The sequence below is a fragment of the Herpailurus yagouaroundi genome, unplaced genomic scaffold (genome assembly GCF_014898765.1).
Source record: "Herpailurus yagouaroundi ecotype Mexico unplaced genomic scaffold, PumYag 189, whole genome shotgun sequence".
Lineage (NCBI taxonomy): Eukaryota > Metazoa > Chordata > Mammalia > Carnivora > Felidae > Herpailurus > Herpailurus yagouaroundi.
In genome coordinates, this window is record NW_024412420.1 from 16,284,117 (window position 1) to 16,301,378 (window position 17,262).

General features: G+C 41.1%; 1 protein-coding gene across 10 annotated transcripts in view; it reads left to right on the top strand.

Annotated features, from left to right (window-relative positions):
• Window positions 1-10,231: 10,231 nt before the first annotated feature.
• ATP6V0A1 (ATPase H+ transporting V0 subunit a1) overlaps window positions 10,232-17,262 on the top strand; it is a 58,784-nt gene continuing 51,753 nt past the window's right edge. For 9 of the 10 annotated variants that reach the window (XM_040497603.1, XM_040497605.1, XM_040497608.1 and 6 more), the window contains exons 1-2: window positions 10,232-10,352; window positions 12,370-12,533. In XM_040497603.1, the coding sequence (XP_040353537.1) occupies window positions 12,417-12,533 (117 nt within the window). In that variant the 5' untranslated portion in view covers window positions 10,232-10,352; window positions 12,370-12,416. Of the gene's footprint in view, window positions 10,353-10,660; window positions 10,677-12,369; window positions 12,534-17,262 lie in introns of those variants that run through there. The other variant, XM_040497604.1, reaches the window with a different exon arrangement.

Sequence of the window (17,262 nt, forward strand, 5' to 3'; positions counted from 1 at the left end):
ATATATCCATCAATGTTTAGGAGTTCTAGAGTAAAAGAGTGATCAAAATGACAAGAGGCTATCCGGAAAAAAGTTTCATTTACAAAATTTTAAATTATTTAAAATTTACAGAAAGGTTTTTTTTAAGTACAAAAAAAATTTTTTTGACCCATTTGAGAATAAGTTGACAACTTGATGTCTTAATCACCCAAATACCTTAGTATGCATTTTCTGCATTCTGATACATAACCAGAGTACAACCATCAAAATCAGGCAATTAACTTTGATACATTTCACCATCTGATTCTCAGCAGCCTATCAGATTTCATCATTTGTCCCAATAATGTTCTTTATAGCTCAATGATCCAATCTGAGATCACACTTGGAATGTTGTTGTCACATCTCCTCAGTCTCCTTCAATTAGGGGCACAGTTCCTCATTTTTCCCTTGACTTCCATAACTTTGACCTTTTGACCTTTCTGAAGATTACCAGACAGTTATTATGTAGAATGTTGCTTGACTTGGGCTTGTCTGATGTCTCCTCATGATGGATTTAGGATATTTATCTTGGGCAGGAATAGCACCATAGGAATGCTATGTTCTCATCGTCTTCAATCAGGTGATACATGGTTTTGATTTGACCATTGCTAGAGATGTTAACCTTGATCAGTGGTGAGGTGGTGTCTATCGGACTTTTCCTGTGTGAAGTTACTCTTTTCCTCTTTGTCATAAGCAAGTTATTTTGTAGGGTGATATTTTGAGACTAAATAAACATTCCACATTTCAATGTCTTGAAAAGCACCAATTACCACAACTTACCCAATAGCAAATAGTTTGGATAGCTCTAGAACTATTAAAGAAATTTAATTTATAATTTAAAATATAATATAATTTAATTAAAAAAGGAAATCTCCAGGTCCAAGTGGTTTTAGTGAAGAAATCTACCAAACATTTAAAGACTAGAAAGCTTCTAAAATTCACTCACCTTGGGGTACTTGGCTGGCTCAGTTGGTAGAACACACAATTCTTAATTTCCACATCATGAGTTTGAGCCTCACGTTGGTTGGAGAGACTAAAACAGATAATAATGAAATAAAATCCACTTACCTCACAGGTTTTTACTCAAGTCTCTTGTTGTCAATAGCTATACATATTGCCAGAAAATTTTAAGGTTCCAAAGTGTGTGTGTGTGTGTGTGTGTGTGTGTGTGTGTGTATTCGTGTGCACACGTGTATTTTTAAAAAAATTTATATTTCAGTAATTTCTACACCCAATGTGTAAGCTTGAACTCACAACCCCAAGATCAAGAGTTGCATGCTCTACCAATTGAGCCAGCCAAATACCTCCCAAGTATATTTTATTTTTTAATAGAAATAATTGTTCACCTGTATTCATAATCTCGAAACCTCCAAGCAAAAGGAAACTTGTAACAAAAATAGGGGCTCAAGGCGGTGGGGGGGTGGTGCCTGGGTGGCTCAGTTGGTTAAGCGTCCGACTTTGGCTCAGGTCATATCTCACAGTTCATGAGTTCAAGTCTCACATCAGGCTCTGTGCTGACAGCTCAGAGCCTGGAGCCTGCTTCGGATTCTGTTTCTCCCTGTTTCTCTGCCCCTCCCCCGCCTGCTCGCGCTCTCTCTCTCTCTCTCTCTCCTTAAAAAAAAATAAAACATTAAAAATTTTAAAAATAAATAGGGCTCAAGGCAATATCCAACTGAAGGTTCCTTTTTGGGAACCTGTTTCTCCTTCTCCTAAGAAAAGTTTTCTTCTCTGCAGATCATGCCCTTGTACGTTCTCCCTAAAAATGTCCTGCAGGTTCCCTTTCCCACAACTCCCTCCTTAAAATACCACACAAACCTGGTAAACTGCTATATAAAACAAAACAACTCAACTGTAAAGCATAGCAAATCTCCAGCCTTAAATAAGGATGTGATCACAAATACAAAAAACCTACATCAGTTTGTCACAAGTTAAGAAAGTGCATTTCCAATTTTATTTTCTTTCTTTCAAAAATATTTATTAAGTAGGGGTGCCTGGCTGGCTCATTCGGTAGAGCATGCAGCTCTTGATCTTGGGATCATTGAGTTCGAGCCCCATGCTGGGTGTAGAGTTTACTTAAAAAAATTATTAACTATATATTGAATGTCAAGCACTAAGTGGGCAATATGACCGTTCAAGTTAAATACATCTCTTGACCACTGATCCAACCAGATCCTTTCTACTGGAATTTTCCAATGCATTTCTTCATTCCAGATCTCGCCTTCTTTTTCCAAGTTACTAGAAACCCAATACAGAAACATTTGCCAGATTCTCTACTTCAGAAATCTCCTTGAACCAGTTTCTTGTTTCTCTGGCAAATATTTCAGGCCTGATGTCACAGAGGGTCTTCTCTGCCCTATGTCAATCAATCCTTTCCTTTCCTTTCTTGCCATCTCAAGTTTTCTGAATTAAAAAAAAAATTTTTGGGGCGCCTGGGTGGCGCAGTCGGTTAAGCGTCCGACTTCAGCCAGGTCACGATCTCGCGGTCCGTGAGTTCGAGCCCCGCGTCAGGCTCTGGGCTGACGGCTCAGAGCCTGGAGCCTGTTTCCGATTCTGTGTCTCCCTCTGTCTCTGCCCCTCCCCCGTTCATGCTCTGTCTCTCTCTGTCCCAAAAATAAATAAAAACGTTGAAAAAAAAATTAAAAAAAAATTTTTTTTAGCGTTTATTCATTTTTGAGAGAGAGACAGAGAGAGAGAGAGAGTAGAGGGAGAGAGAGAGAGAGAGAGAGAGAGCATGAGTGAGGGAGGGGCATATAGAGAGAGGTAGACACAGAACCCGAAGGAGACTGCAGGCTCCAGGCTCTGAGCTGTCAGCACAGAGCCCAACGAAGAGCTCGAACCCATGAACTGCGAGATCATGACCTGAGGCCAAGTCAGACGCTAAACCAACTGAAACATCCATGCACCATCCCCCCCGCCCCAAATTTTTTTAAATGAAGAATAGTTGACACACAATGTTGCATTAGTTTCAGGTGTACAACATAGTGATTCAACAACTCTATATGTTATGCTATGCTCACCAAAGTGTAGCTACCATCTGTCACGATAAAATGCTATTATAATATCATTGACTATATTCCCTATGCTGTACCTTTTATTCGCATGACTTATTTATTCTATAACTGGAATCTTCTGTCTCTTACTCCCCTTCACTCATTGTCGTGCATTCTCCCCACCCCCATCTTCTCTGGAAGCCATCAGTTCTCTGTATTTATGGTTCTGTTTCTGCTTTTCAATTGTTTATTTGTTTGTTTTTTAGATTCCACATATAGTGAAATTATATGGTATTTGTCTTTCTCTGTAAATTTCATTTCATCAAGAGCTTTTTTCCATGACATGCTTAACTTTCAAAGTTAAGAGGTTCCTTGCCCCATGTGTTGGTCACAAGAGTCTTGAGGGTTACATAAAATGTCACATGCCTCAGGCTCATTCATATCTCCTTGTGGATGTAATCACTAGCAGAGCTAAAGGAAGCTGACATTTCTTTGAGCTTCAAAGGAAGCCTCAAAATATATTATGAAGGGATTTTTACTTTTTACCAAAAGACTTTTATCTTAAACATTGAGAGGCTTTGAAAGCAGAAGCAACGTGTTATTTTGGGGAACAAAGGGCAAAACGGCAAAAGGGACCACTTCTATGGAAACACACTACTAGTCAGTATTTCAAGAATGATGGTCAAAGGTAGATTATAAGTCATCTAAAGGTTGTGGCAGGGGAATTCTCTCATTCAACACTAAAATCAGTTCCTGGGGCGCCTGGCTGACTCGGTCGACGAAGCATGCAACTCTTGATCTTGGGGTCATAAGCCCCATGTTGGGCACAGAGCTTACTTTAAATACATACATACATACATACATACATACATACATAGAATTGGTTTAAAACGAGTTCCATGGCAGAAAAGTTTAAGAACTAGAGTTCATTATGGGGTGCCTGGGTGGCTCAGTCAGTTAATCATCTGGCTTCGGCTCAGGTCATGATCTCACAGTTCATGAGTTCAAGTCTTGCATCTGGTTCTGTGCTGACAGCTCAGAGCCTGGAGCCTGCTTGGGATTCTGTCTCCCTCTCTCTCTGCCCCTCTCTCGCTTGCACTCTGTGTCTCTCTCTCTTTCTCTCAAAAATGAATACATGCTAAAAAATTAAAAAAAAAAAAGAACTAGAGTTCATTTTTACACAAAAGGGAAAAACAAAAAATCATTTTACTAGACACAAAACCATCATTAAACTGAGCAACATCTCAGAGGATGCAGACAAGCGAAAGTAAAATTTTATTTTATGTTTTTAAACAACTCAAATTCCTTTTTTTTTTATTTTTAAAGTTTTTATTTATTTATTTTGAGAGAGAGAAAGTGCAAGCAGAGGAGGAGCAGAGAGAGAGGAGAGAGCTAGAATCCGAAGCAGGATCTGTGCTGCCAGCAAGGAGCCCAATGAGGGGCTCGAACTCATGAACCACGAGATCATGACCTGAGCTGCAGTCGGATGCTTAACCAACTGAGCCACCCAAGCGCCTCATGAAAGTAAACATTTTTTTTAATTTTTAATTTTATTTATTTATTATTTTTTTAAATTTACATCCAAATTAGTTAGCATAGAGTGCAACAATGATTTCAGGAGTAGATTCCTTAATGCCCCTTACCCATTTAGCCTATCCCCCCTCCCACAACCCCTCCAGTAACCCTCTGTTTGTTCTCCATATTTATAAGTCTCTTATGCTTTGTCCCTTTCCCTGTTTTTATATTATTTTTGTTGCCCTTCCCTTATGTTCATCTGTTTTGTCTCCTAAAGTCCTCATATGAGTGAAGTCCTATGGTATTTGTCTTTCTCTGACCAATTTCACTTAGCATAATAGCCTCCAGTTCCATCTATATAGTTGCAAACGGCAAGAGTTCATTCTTTTCGATTGCTGAGTAATACTCCATTGTATATATATATACCACACCTTCTTTATCCATTCATCCATCGATGGACATTCGGGCTCTTTCCATACTTTGGCTGTTGTGGATAGTGCTGTTATAAAAATGGGGGTGCATGTGTCTCTTCGAAACAGCACACCTGTATCCCTTGGATAAATACCTAGTAGTGCAATTGCTGGGTCGTATTTTTAGTTTTTTTGAGGAATCTCCATACTGTTTTCCAGAGTGGCTGCACCAGCTTGCATTCCCAGAAAGCAAAATTTTAAATCACAATTTTCCTGTCTGCTGCCAACTACTTGCAGGTGAAGAGTTGGAAAATTACACAGACGAAAATTTTCTTCCCAAGATTGGTAAGCAAAGTGTACTAGGTTGAATTGTAATCCCCCAAAACTCATGTTCACTCAGAATCTGTGAATGTGACCTTATTTGGAAAGAGCGTGTTTGCAGATATAATCAAGTTACAACGAGGTCGTAGAGGATTAAGGTGGACCCTGATCCAATAGCTGGTATCATAAGAAGAGAGAAATTTAGAGGTGCCTGGGTGGCTCGGTCAATTGAGCATCAGACTCTTGATTTCAGCTCAGGTCATGATCCCAGGGTCATGGAATCCAGCCCAGTGTCTGGGTCCTTGCTGAGCATGGAGCCTGCTTGGGATTCACTCTCTCCCTCTGCCCCTCTCTCCCACTCGCGCTCTCTTTCTCAAAAAAAGGGGGGGGATTTGAATCTAGATACTGACACACAGAGCAGAATGCCGTGTGAAGATAGAGGGAACGACAGTAGGGATGCACCTACAAGTCAAGGACTGCTGAGGATGGCAGGCAATGACTACAAACTAGGAAGAGAGAATGAAGGATTCTTCTCTAGAGCCTTCAGAAATATCATGGTTTCAGCCTTCCAGTCTCCAGGACTGTGAGAGAATAAATTTCTGTTATTTAAACCACTCAGTTTGTGCTAATTTGTACAGCAGCCCTAGGAAACTAATACAGGAAACATATGGAAAGGAGGGACACTGAGTCAATATGTATTTCAAAACACTTGGCTTAACTTTAATACTCTCCTGTAAGCCCCATCTAGGAATTTAAGTTGGATGAACAAACATGAGCTGACCTTTCACTACTGGGACTTTGGACAATTGTGGTGCATTCATTCAAACTAAAAAATAAAGGGAAAAAAAGAAAAACATTTATTTTAATCATTCCACTATAGATTCTTGTAGGTTTTTGAGACTCTGCAAGATCACTGCCTCTGTTGTCTGCTTTGTCTTGGTAGTGTGGTAGTGAAGAACTAATTTTTGTAGATTTTATTGAAACATTTTCAAAAATGCTAGGCAGCTCAGTTTAAGACACCCAGAACTGCATTACTTGCTAAACTTCATTTAGAATTGCTCACATTTTCCATGGATGTGTGATCAACAGCATTTTATATTTGATCTTGTTAGACATATGCTGTACTTGTTCAACAGAAAGACGAGCACAACCCAGAAGATCCTTTCATCTTCTTTCTTTCCTCCAGAAGCATACAGGTAATCAGAGATAAAATCAACATAAATGCTTGATTATTCTGGATCAAAGTATTGCTTTCATTTTTGGGCTAAGTTGGTGTATTTGCCTACTATGATGAAAATAAAATCTGATTTTGGTCTAATATTAGTACTATTTCTCTTCTATTTCATTAGCCTTTGTCTCCTCTTCTGCACAAAATTCTACTATCCTTCGATGCCCATCTTGAATGTCATGTCTTCTTAAAGCCTTCTCCAGGGCCAGCCAATAGGGCCAAATGGTAGCTCTCTTCTCTGGGTTTCCATAACCTTTTGTTCTAATCTCTGCTATATTACATATGTTACATTACAGTTAGTTGTTTGTCTAACTCCTCTGATGGACTGTGGGCTCCTTGCTCATTTTTGCATTCCCAGCTTCCAGCATTATGCCCAGTATATAGCAAGCACTTAGTAGATGTTTGCTGAAGAAATGATGGATTTTTGATGACTGAAAGCTATTTTTAAAAGTATTCTTCATCATGGAACTTAAAGAGTGGTATACCTCATAGGTATGCTTTGATGTAGAATAACTTTGAGAACTGTAAATGGAATACAAACATTAGCACTATTGTGCTGAACTTGATCCTGCAAAGTTGGCACTGACTCCTCACACCTTTTTTGATTTCTAGCTTCTGCTCTGAACCTTTCCCAGCTGTCCCTCATATCTCTGTTATAAAAATAGAAGAATCTGTTACAAGCTCTCCTCCCCACTGGTAATGAAGTCCATAAAATAAAGGGGATAAAGAAAAGAGGCAGGGGGTGATCATATTCTTTTTTGTCTGATACCTGTGTTTTTTTGTTGATAGTAGATTTCTATTAGGAGGCCCCCATTTCTTTCAGGGTCATCCATTCATTCATTCACTCAAGAAATAGTACTTACTATTGAATGAGTAGGCCCAATGCTAGGGGAGAAAAGGAATTTATAGTTTGGTGATAGGAAAAAAAAAAAAAAAAAGCCAGGTAGAAAGTACTGTGTTTTCTAAAAGAGACACAGACAAGTCCATGAGAATTTCAACGAGGAAAATGAAGCTCAAGAACCAAATTGCTCAAGTTCACACACCTTGTAATCGTTAGAGCTGAGGTTTATTTCTCTTAAATTTGATACTAGATGGAATAGATGGAGGAACTGAGATACAAGCCTAGGTCAGGCTGGTACAAAAGCCTGTGCTCTGTGACACTACACCATGCTGCTTCCCATTGGCTCCTGCTTTAGTTATCTGAAAGAGGCTAACGGACCTACTCTACTAGGATATCAGCAAAGAAAATAAAAAGGGTAAGTGGGTAGAGGCAAGAAACAAATGCAGGACACACAATTAGCATGACATAGCAACTGACTAAATGTGGAGAGAAAGAGAAAGAATGCAATTAGAGATGGCTTAAGCTTGGAACCTGGGTAGCCAGGAAAACAATAATGCCATCAGTAGGATTAATGATCTCAGGGAAAGGGCCAGTTTTTTATTCAGTGAGAGCTCTGATCCTTCGAAACTCTGCTGTCATGTCACCTCCTCAATGTAATCTTTTCTGAGATTCTCAGGTCCATTATACGGTATTTTGTATCTCAACGACAGTAAGGTAATGGCGATGATAATTAACAGTTTTTGAATGCAGACTGAGGGCTAAGGGTGTACTAACTTCCTTTTATTCTTCACAATAACCATATGATGTAAGTATTATTATTAACCCCATTTTACAGAAGAGGAAACTGGGGCTTAGAGAGTCCTAATGCTATAAGTATGAAACGGCAGGGGCACCTGGGTGGCTCAGTAGGTTAAGCGGCCGACTTCGGCGGCTCACGATTTGTGAGTTCGAGCCCCCCATCAGGCTCGCTGCTGTCAGCTCCGAGCCCACTTTGAATCCTCTGTCCCTTTCTCTCCACCCCTCCCCCACTCGTTCTCTCTCAAAAATAAATAAACATTAAAATTTTGTTTCAAAAAAAAAGTATGCTTGTCACATAATAAGTATGAATCATTGCACTCATCTCTCTCCTGTAATTACTGGAACTTTCGTTCTCACTGAACTGTGAACTCTAGGATAGGAAGTGTGTCTGTTCCATTTTTCCTTTCCCCAGCAGCTGGCACCACGGTCGCCACGGGTTCGGCCTTCGGCAAGCATCTGTTGCCTGAATGGCATTATTCAGGTGGCTTGAAATTCCATCTCTGAGCCTAGGAGAAGGGAGGTGGATGGAAAAATAGGTATGAGTTCCACACATAGACATTTACACCTGACAAGAAGCAGGACTGCCAAGGTAGAGAGCATGGAGGGAATAGAACACTGGAGAAAGATTGATGGCAGGAGATGACAGAAGCCAGAAAAGGGACTTGAGAGGATATACTTTCAAGGAAACCATGAGAAAAAAGAGAGTTCAAGGGGATTGAGGTGAGTCCAGATGAAAGCCTGTCTTAAAGGTGGAGTATGAAAAATTTGTGGTTAGCAAGCACCTGACTCTGAGGTTTAAAAAAAAGGGGGGGGGTGCTTTTTTTGAGTCTCATAAAAAGGAAATGATAGTCATTGTGTAATAGTATTCTAAAACTTGGCAGGCTTTCAAGTGTGAGTCTCTATCTGCCTTGCCGGGAAAGTTGAGACAGCTAGGGGACGTTGAAGATCACAGGAAGATCACATTGAGGACCATATTGAAGATCACCTCTCCAAGGTGCTACTTCTCAACTAAATCGTAATGGAGTCGAGTTATATCTTCACTCACAATATGAGATAGAAAATTCAAATAAAACGTCCATTTTTGCCCTTCATTATTAGTTTTAGGCTGGTAAAGCAGGATTGATGAGGTCTGTGCCAAGTGGACAAAATTATCAGCATTAGGTTTTTATCCGAAGTATCTTCTTCACTACACTTCAATCTCAGTAGGGTTCCACCACCCACAGAGACTGAATAACCGGTTTTCCAAGTTTTTCCTGATGGAGCTCTGGTTACTACAAATGATTTGGGATCCCTACTCCTCCTTAGGGAGTCGATATCAGAATTGAGAAAGGCGTTTTTTATAAAGAGCAGGTAGCACCACTTTTGCGTTTAAAAAAAAAAACAAACTTTAAGTTATTCTTCTAAGGTTTTTGAGGAATAGAAAACCCTTCCGTGGTCAAATGGGCCCGCAGGAATCTTGCCGAACAAGATAAAAATTTACTCTCACAACACATGGTCTTATGGGGATTTTCCCACTAACTGGAGGAAAATAGAGCCTGAACGCTTGCTGGAGGGACTGAACCAAGCACTTTCCTAAAAACGGCTTTTCCACACTTAGGTGAAAGAGCCCCTGTTCAAGGCTCTACAACGGATCTGGCACCTTGAGCAAGGTGTTGCTCACTCCGGGGCTTAAATGTTCTCTTCTATAAATTAAGGGTAAAGGGTGCGTGTGTATGTAGAGGAGCCTGGACTGTAAGCGCTTTTAAGCTCCTCTCCAGGTCTCTGGTCATTTCATAATGATTTCTCCCCTTCCTTTATGTTTCTTCTGTCGAAAAAAAGCTGTGAATTCTTCGGATATGAAAAGAAAAAAAAGCAGGCAGTCTCGCCTCAAAGATAAGTATTAGGGAGAAGGGATTCTGAAGGGCGCGGGGACTCAGGGCCTCCAGCACCCGCACCAGCAGGCCCCACTGGAACCCCCGCCCTGCGGGACCGGGTGCCATGGCCGCGCGCACAATATGGCGTCAGCACTCTGGGTCTTGCCCGCGCCCCCGCGACTCTGCACTGCGGCAGCCGGCCAAGGCTCCACCCCATTGGCTGACTGCAATGAGGTCATCGTGGGGGCGGAGCCAGCCGCTACGCGGGGGCAGGGCTTTGCGGACGCACGCACGTCGAGCGCAGCTGTCCCGAGCCGCGGAGGCTGCGGGGTTGGTCTGGGGCGGCTGCTTTGGCTGCGGCCCGGCCCGCGGCTGAAGGTGAGCCGGGGATGTAGGTACAGCGCGGCAGGGAGCGGCCCGGGAAGGGCACAGGAAATCGTTCTAACAGCCTCCTCGCTTGTCAAAGGAATTAGCAGGGATCTTAGGTCTTTGAGAGGAAATGGGGTTCACCCCTCTTTGGGCGCCCCTCTTGTGGGCAGAGGAATTGGAGGTTCGCTCCTCTTTGGAGGCCCTGATCCCTCCCCCCCATTTAAGGTGGAGGCGGAGGAACTGAAGGTTATTGGGTAGGCAGAAAAATTTGGGGGGCTTCTTAAAGGGGCTCCCCATTTGAGGGTTCCCCCCTTTTAATCGTCACTTCTGGAGGTAGGTGTGCCTGGGCTCAGAGAATTCCTGCTTTCTCACTGGGTAGACAGGAAATGAAGCAGGTGAATTTGAGTACCTCGTAGGAGACGAAGACTGGATGACAATAATGAGGCGGGCGCCGGGCGCTTTATTTGTATTCATCTTGTGCAGAATTACTGTTTCTTCATATTTTGTTTTGTGACATCGTCCCACCCTTGAATCGCTTTGGCCTGGTTTTCTGTTTGGCTCCAGTGGGATAGAGATGTTCTCGGGAGACTTGTAATCATTAAAGAACAGAAGCAGGGAGGCAACTCTGGAGGCTGTCATTATTGGCAGCCCCTGAACTATGCTGATCAGGCATAATCTTACGGCTTTAGAGGCTGCGGAATCTCTCCTTGTTTGGGGGAAGATGTGGGAGGGTTGATAACAGCTGTTTTGAGTGACTCAGGTATAGACGATTTTAAAGTCAAGCTACGTAATCTCTTGAGAAATCCTTGCTTATATATGAGTGTGTTATTGTGTGCCTTGAACATCAAATGCACAAAGGTTTTGTCATTCAGATTTCTCAAAATGTCTTCCAGCCTTGCAGAGTAGCTCTTTTTTGATGCCAGTTTCACCTACCATTATGGATGCCTTCATGATACTAAAAATACTGTATGGTGTGGTGAGTTTAGATACTGTGCAGTCTGTGCCTTACAATAGCTGATTGCGAACAAATAATTGCAGTTTCAGGACCACTGATAGCGCCATTGTCTTTCATACCGGGCGAGGATAAGACAGCCCTAAAAGAAATCCTTTATTGGCTTATGTATGAGAAGCTTTAACAGATGGAAGAATGTAATTAATCTTGAAGGATGGGGATAAGAAACGGAAAGCTAAGGAGGTGGCCAGTTTATACCCTGTGGCTTGATAAAAACTGCTTTGTCATTATCAATGTACTCCTGGCATGCTGGACTTGAAATCCAGCTTAATATGCAAGCTGGCTTTTTTTTTTTTTTTAAGTAGGCTCCACACCCAACCTGGGGCTTGAACTCATGACCCTGAGATCAAGAGTCACGTGCTGTACCCACTGAACCAGCCAGGCGCCTCTCTCTCTCTCTCTCTCTCTCTCTCTCTTTTTTTTTTTTTTTTTAGATAATGCTGATGTGTTTAGATTCCTTAGGGAGAAAATGGTGTTTTCTGAGAAGTTGGAAGGTTAAACCCTTTAAGGTAGCCTTAGCTCTAGGGTAGTGCTGGGACTCTGAGAGTTAGAAATGGGCAGTAGAGGGTAGAAAACTAATTTCAAGGGAGACATCCTTTATGAGAGGGTAATCTAGGTATCTTCTGTTTGTTTCCTGACACAAACCAAAAACAGGTTGTGTAGTGTGAACGCCACTGAGTCATAATACCCTGTCCAGGGTATTTAAAGAGCTGTTTGGGAATCCCAGTTCCTGTTTTTAACCTGGATACATTCTTATGTATTGAGATGCCCCAAAGTATTGTCATTTGATCCTGGTGTTGACTGCAAAGGAAGTGACTTTTCATCTGCAGGAGACGATTTAGTAACAGTCTTTTGCAATTTCTCCTTTCCATCTTTCTAAGCAGGATGTTAAAAATCTGTCTGCAAGGGGTAGAAGATATGGAATGCAAAACAAAAGAGCTTTACTGCGGTGTTGTTTGCTCTTAGCCCTCTTGGTAATATCTGAGGTCATGCGGTTTTCTCTCTTTGCTTTAGGTTGGAAAGAAATCCATACACTCCATTGACTGGCACTTTCTGCCACCATGGGGGAGCTTTTCCGGAGTGAGGAGATGACGCTGGCCCAGCTTTTTCTACAGTCAGAAGCTGCTTATTGTTGCGTCAGTGAATTAGGAGAACTGGGAAAGGTTCAATTTCGTGATGTAAGTAGTTGTGGGGCTGCTTGTTGAATACCGCTAAACTCTGTTTTTTCTTGTCATGGCTAATTGCCTTATGATGAATGTTGGGTTTTATTTGCAAAAATAACATTATAGCACTGGCTTACTGTTGGTAGAGTGTACATTTCGAGTTGTCTCTCTAGAGGTGAGAACGTTTGTGCCAAAATTTCCATGATTTTACTAGTTCCCCCTTTGCAAATAATCCTATACAATCTCAAGGTAATTGATTGGGATGTGGGTAGAGGACACACCAAGGCTTGCACATTGCTTTTGGCCTCTTTAACACCTGTGGCAGGTTATTTAAAAAATGTCATAGCTCTTCCATACAGTAGGACATGTTTATTACAAAATCTGATGCATCAACGTACAGATATATAAGTAAGTATATACTAAATATCCATTATTTTGAAGCATTATGCTGGGCACTTAGAGAAGATATCTAAAGAAAATCAGCAGTCTAAGAGTATAAAAAAGTATGCCCTAAGGGGCTTGCAGTCTGCTGAAGAAGGCACAACATACCCTGTTGAAAGGAAAGAGGAGTTAACAGTTTCCTAATTACGCATCTCAAAGCTCCATGTACTTTCACTGATAACATTCACGGTAGTTGTGGTTTTACATTCACTAGTGTTAGTAGTTGATTAGTCTCTGTCTTCTACTGTCATCTTAGGATGCTGAAGACAATCGTTGTATCCTTTGTGTCCACATACAGGATACTGTCAGCATTTGTTGGAATGAATAGGTGACAGAGGAGTGGTCAGAATGGGGTGGGATTAATCAATATTGGCTTCCTGGAATTGGCACACTGAAATTACACAAATATAGTCCAGTGACATAGTATATTTTTTATTATCTTTGAACCTTCTTATGCCTTCCCTCTTTGTTTTTTTTTTTTTTTTTTCAACATTTATTCATTTTTGGGACAGAGAGAGACAGAGCATGAACGGGGGCGGGGCAGAGAGAGAGGGAGACACAGAATCGGAAACAGGCTCCAGGCTCTGAGCCATCAGCCCAGAGCCTGACGCGGGGCTCGAACTCACGGACCGCGAGATCGTGACCTGGCTGAAGTCGGACGCTCAACCGACTGCGCCACCCAGGCGCCCCATGCCTTCCCTCTTTGAATGTTCTCCTACCTGATTCTGATTCCTTTTCTTACCATTCTGAGGGCTCACTGTTATCTTCCACTAACCTCTCTTATCTTCTCCATCTTGGCTTTCTGTGTCATTATTCCTCAAGCTGTCTCCTCTGCTCTGTCTGGAGAAGCTTGTCCATAGCCACATCTTCCTTTACCACCTTTTTTGATGACCTCATCTATTCTCAAATCTTCCATCTTATTCGTTGAGCCCCAAATCTATGTCTCTGGCCCTGACAGTTCTCAAACACCATCCGTAAATTTACAACTCTCTAAGAATTTTGTCATTTCTACTTCTCATGGTAGCCTGTCTAAATCCCAGCACCTTACCTTCTCCCAAACTATTTCTTCATCCTGACTTCCTAAGTTTGAGCTAATGTATTGATAGTCTTCCAGTTTTCTAGATTTGAGACCTAAATCAAACCTAAGTCACCCTTAATTTGAAACCAAAGGAAGTTGGTCCTACAGTGTCTCCCCCTTCCTAACACCCATTGTATCTATTCAGCATTTTTTTTTTTTTTTTGAGGGAGGGAGAGGGTGGGAGGGGCAGAGAGTGTGGGGGAGAGAGAATCCCAGGCTTTCAGCGCAGAGCCTGACATGGGGCTCAAACTCACGAATCGTGAGATCATGACCTGAGCTGAAATCCAGAGTTGGATGTTTAACCGACTGAGCTACCCCTGTGCCCCTCTCTTCAGCATTCTTAAATTTTACTTATGATGTATTGCAATCAGACAAAAAATTATAGGGAATAACATAATGAATACCTCCATTTCTACTGTCTGCTTAAGAGATAAACATTCATGTAATTGAAGGCTCCCGTGTAGTCTTCCTGCATGCTATTTCTCTCCCCACCTCCCCACAGGTAACATTTGCAATGATTTTTGCCTTTTTTTTTTTTTTTTAAGTAAGTCTATGCCCAACATGGGGCTTGAACTCATGATCCCAAGACTGAGAGTCACATGCTCTACCGACTGAGCCAGCCATGTTTGAGCCAGCCATGTTTTGCTTTTATCATTCCCATGTATTTTTATTTTTTACTCTTGCTACATATGTGTGTATTGCTAAATAATAATATATACTAGTATGATTTTGCATGTTTTAAAACTATATGCATGGCATATTGTATGTATCTTTCAGCACTGTGCTTTTGAAATTCATTATTTGTGAGATTTGACCACCTGTTACAGGTAGCATTAGTTCATTTCTTAAAATTGCTATATAGTTAGGGGCGCCTGGGTGGCGCAGTCGGTTAAGCGTCCGACTTCAGCCAGGTGACGATCTCGCGGTCCGTGAGTTCGAGCCCCGCGTCAGGCTCTGGGCTGATGGCTCAGAGCCTGGAGCTTGTTTCCGATTCTGTGTCTCCCTCTCTCTCTGCCCCTCCCCCGTTCATGCTCTGTCTCTCTCTGTCCCAAAAATAAATAAAAGTTGAAAAAAAAATTAAAAAAAAAAAGAATATATACAGTTTATCATTTTTTCCTTCTGATGAACATTTAAGTAATTGCAGTTCTTTGTTATTACGGTGTTGCAAGGAAGATTCTTGTATATGTCTCCCGGTATACATGTGAGATAGTTTCTCCAGGGCAGTGGTTCTCAAAATTTTTGGTCTAAGGTCCTCTTTACACTCTGAAAACATGATTGAGGATCCTAAAGAGCTTTTATGAGTTATAGCTGTCAATATTTATTGTATTGGAAATTAAAATGAAGATATGTTTAAAATACTTATTTAAAAACTCACAATAATAAACCTGATATGTGTTATCATAAGTAGTATTTTTTTAAAAAATAATTATATTTTCCAAAATAAAAGAATTGCTTTGCTTTTATATTTTTGAAAATTTCTTTAATGTCTGAATTAATAGAAGGCAGCTGGATTCTCCTATCTGCTTCTGCAGTCATCTGGCTGTGATGTATACCATGAGCCTCTGGAAAACTTCACTGAATATTCATGAGTGAGGATGAAAAAGGCAAATGATGTTTTAGTGTCACTGTGTAAAGAATATTGATTTCACGGACTTGTTGCTGCTCTGGGGATTATAACTAAGAGGGGCATTGCTGAGCATCCTGTGCCTCTTTAACTGTTAGGTGTTGTGAAGTGCTGTATTTTTGTTGTTTTAATTTGAATTTTCTTGATTAGTACGCTCAGTATCTTTTTATCTGGTTATTGGACATAATGGGTTTCATTCCCATGAATGTCTTATCCATATCATCTGCTTGTTTTTCTATTGGGTTGCTTACCTTTTGCTTACTGACTTACAGAATATGTAAAAGTTCTTCATGTATTTTTGGAAGCTAATCTTTTACTAATCCTTTACTGATAATTTGCCTTGTCTTTTCCCTTTGTTTAAAAAAAATTTTTTTTAAACATTTATTCATTTTTGAGAAACAGAGTGAGTGGGAGAGGCAGAGAGAGAGGGAGACACAGAATCTGAAGCAGGCTCCAGGCCCTGAGCTGTCAGCGCAGAGCCTAACACAGGGTTCGAACTCACGGACCGTGAGATCATGACCTGAGCTGAAGTCAGGTGCTTAACTGACTGAACTGCCCAGGCACCCCTGTCTTTTCTCTTTGTTTATGGTATATGTGGTCACGCGTAAAATTAATTGTTCTTTTTTGCTTATTAGTATTTTTTCCCTAAATTTTTATTTTTAAAAATTTCAAAGCTAAATGCTCTGCAGTCGATTCACCACTTGTTAACATTTTGCTACGTTTGATATAATCTTTTTTACTGCACTATTGAAGAGTAAGCTGTTTCTTCCTTTCAAGTCCTTATTCTTTTTTTTCTTATTTTGCCGTGTACCTTAAGACCTTTACTAACAGGCAGAAGAAGAGTAACGGCAAACTAATACTGGTTAGGATTGTGTTCAGCTGTATGTAACTGAAAACCCAAGTGATAGGGGTGTACTTTCTTATGTAACATGAGGCCCAGCTTCACACTATCACCAGTGTCCTAAGATCATCCTATATTTCTTTTTGGCCATCCTGGAGCATTTGGCTTTTGTCCTCGTAGAGGACCACCAAAACTCCAGGCATTGCATGCATATTCTAGGCAAGAAGAAGGAAGTGCAGGGAGAAAGGAGAAGTACTTCTATCAGGAGAAAAAAAACAAAACAAAAAACAACTTTCTTAGAAATCCTCAGAAGAGTTTCCTAATTTTTGTTGACCAGAATTATGGCATAGTCTAGCTGTAAGGGAGTCTGGGAAAAGAGGCTTTTCAGCTGAGCAGTAACTGCCTTAAATGAACATTTTTTAAGTTTATTTATTTATTTTGAGAGAGAGAGAGAGAGGGAGGGGCAGAGGGAAGAAGAGAGAGAATCCCAAGCAGATTCTACATTTTCAATGCGGAGCCTGATGTGGGGCTTGATCCCATGAACTGTGAGATCATGACCTGAGCCAAAACCGAGTCAAATGCTTATCTGACTGAGCCACCCAGGTACCCCTGGGGTTTTTGTTAATAAGAAGTAAGGCTATGTATGTATCACATGGCATTCTTGTCTATGCTCCTGACTTTAAGGGGAATCTAAGTTTGTTTGTTTGCTTCTTTCTTTCTTTCTTTCTTTCTTTCTTTCTTTCTTTCTTTCTTTCTTTCT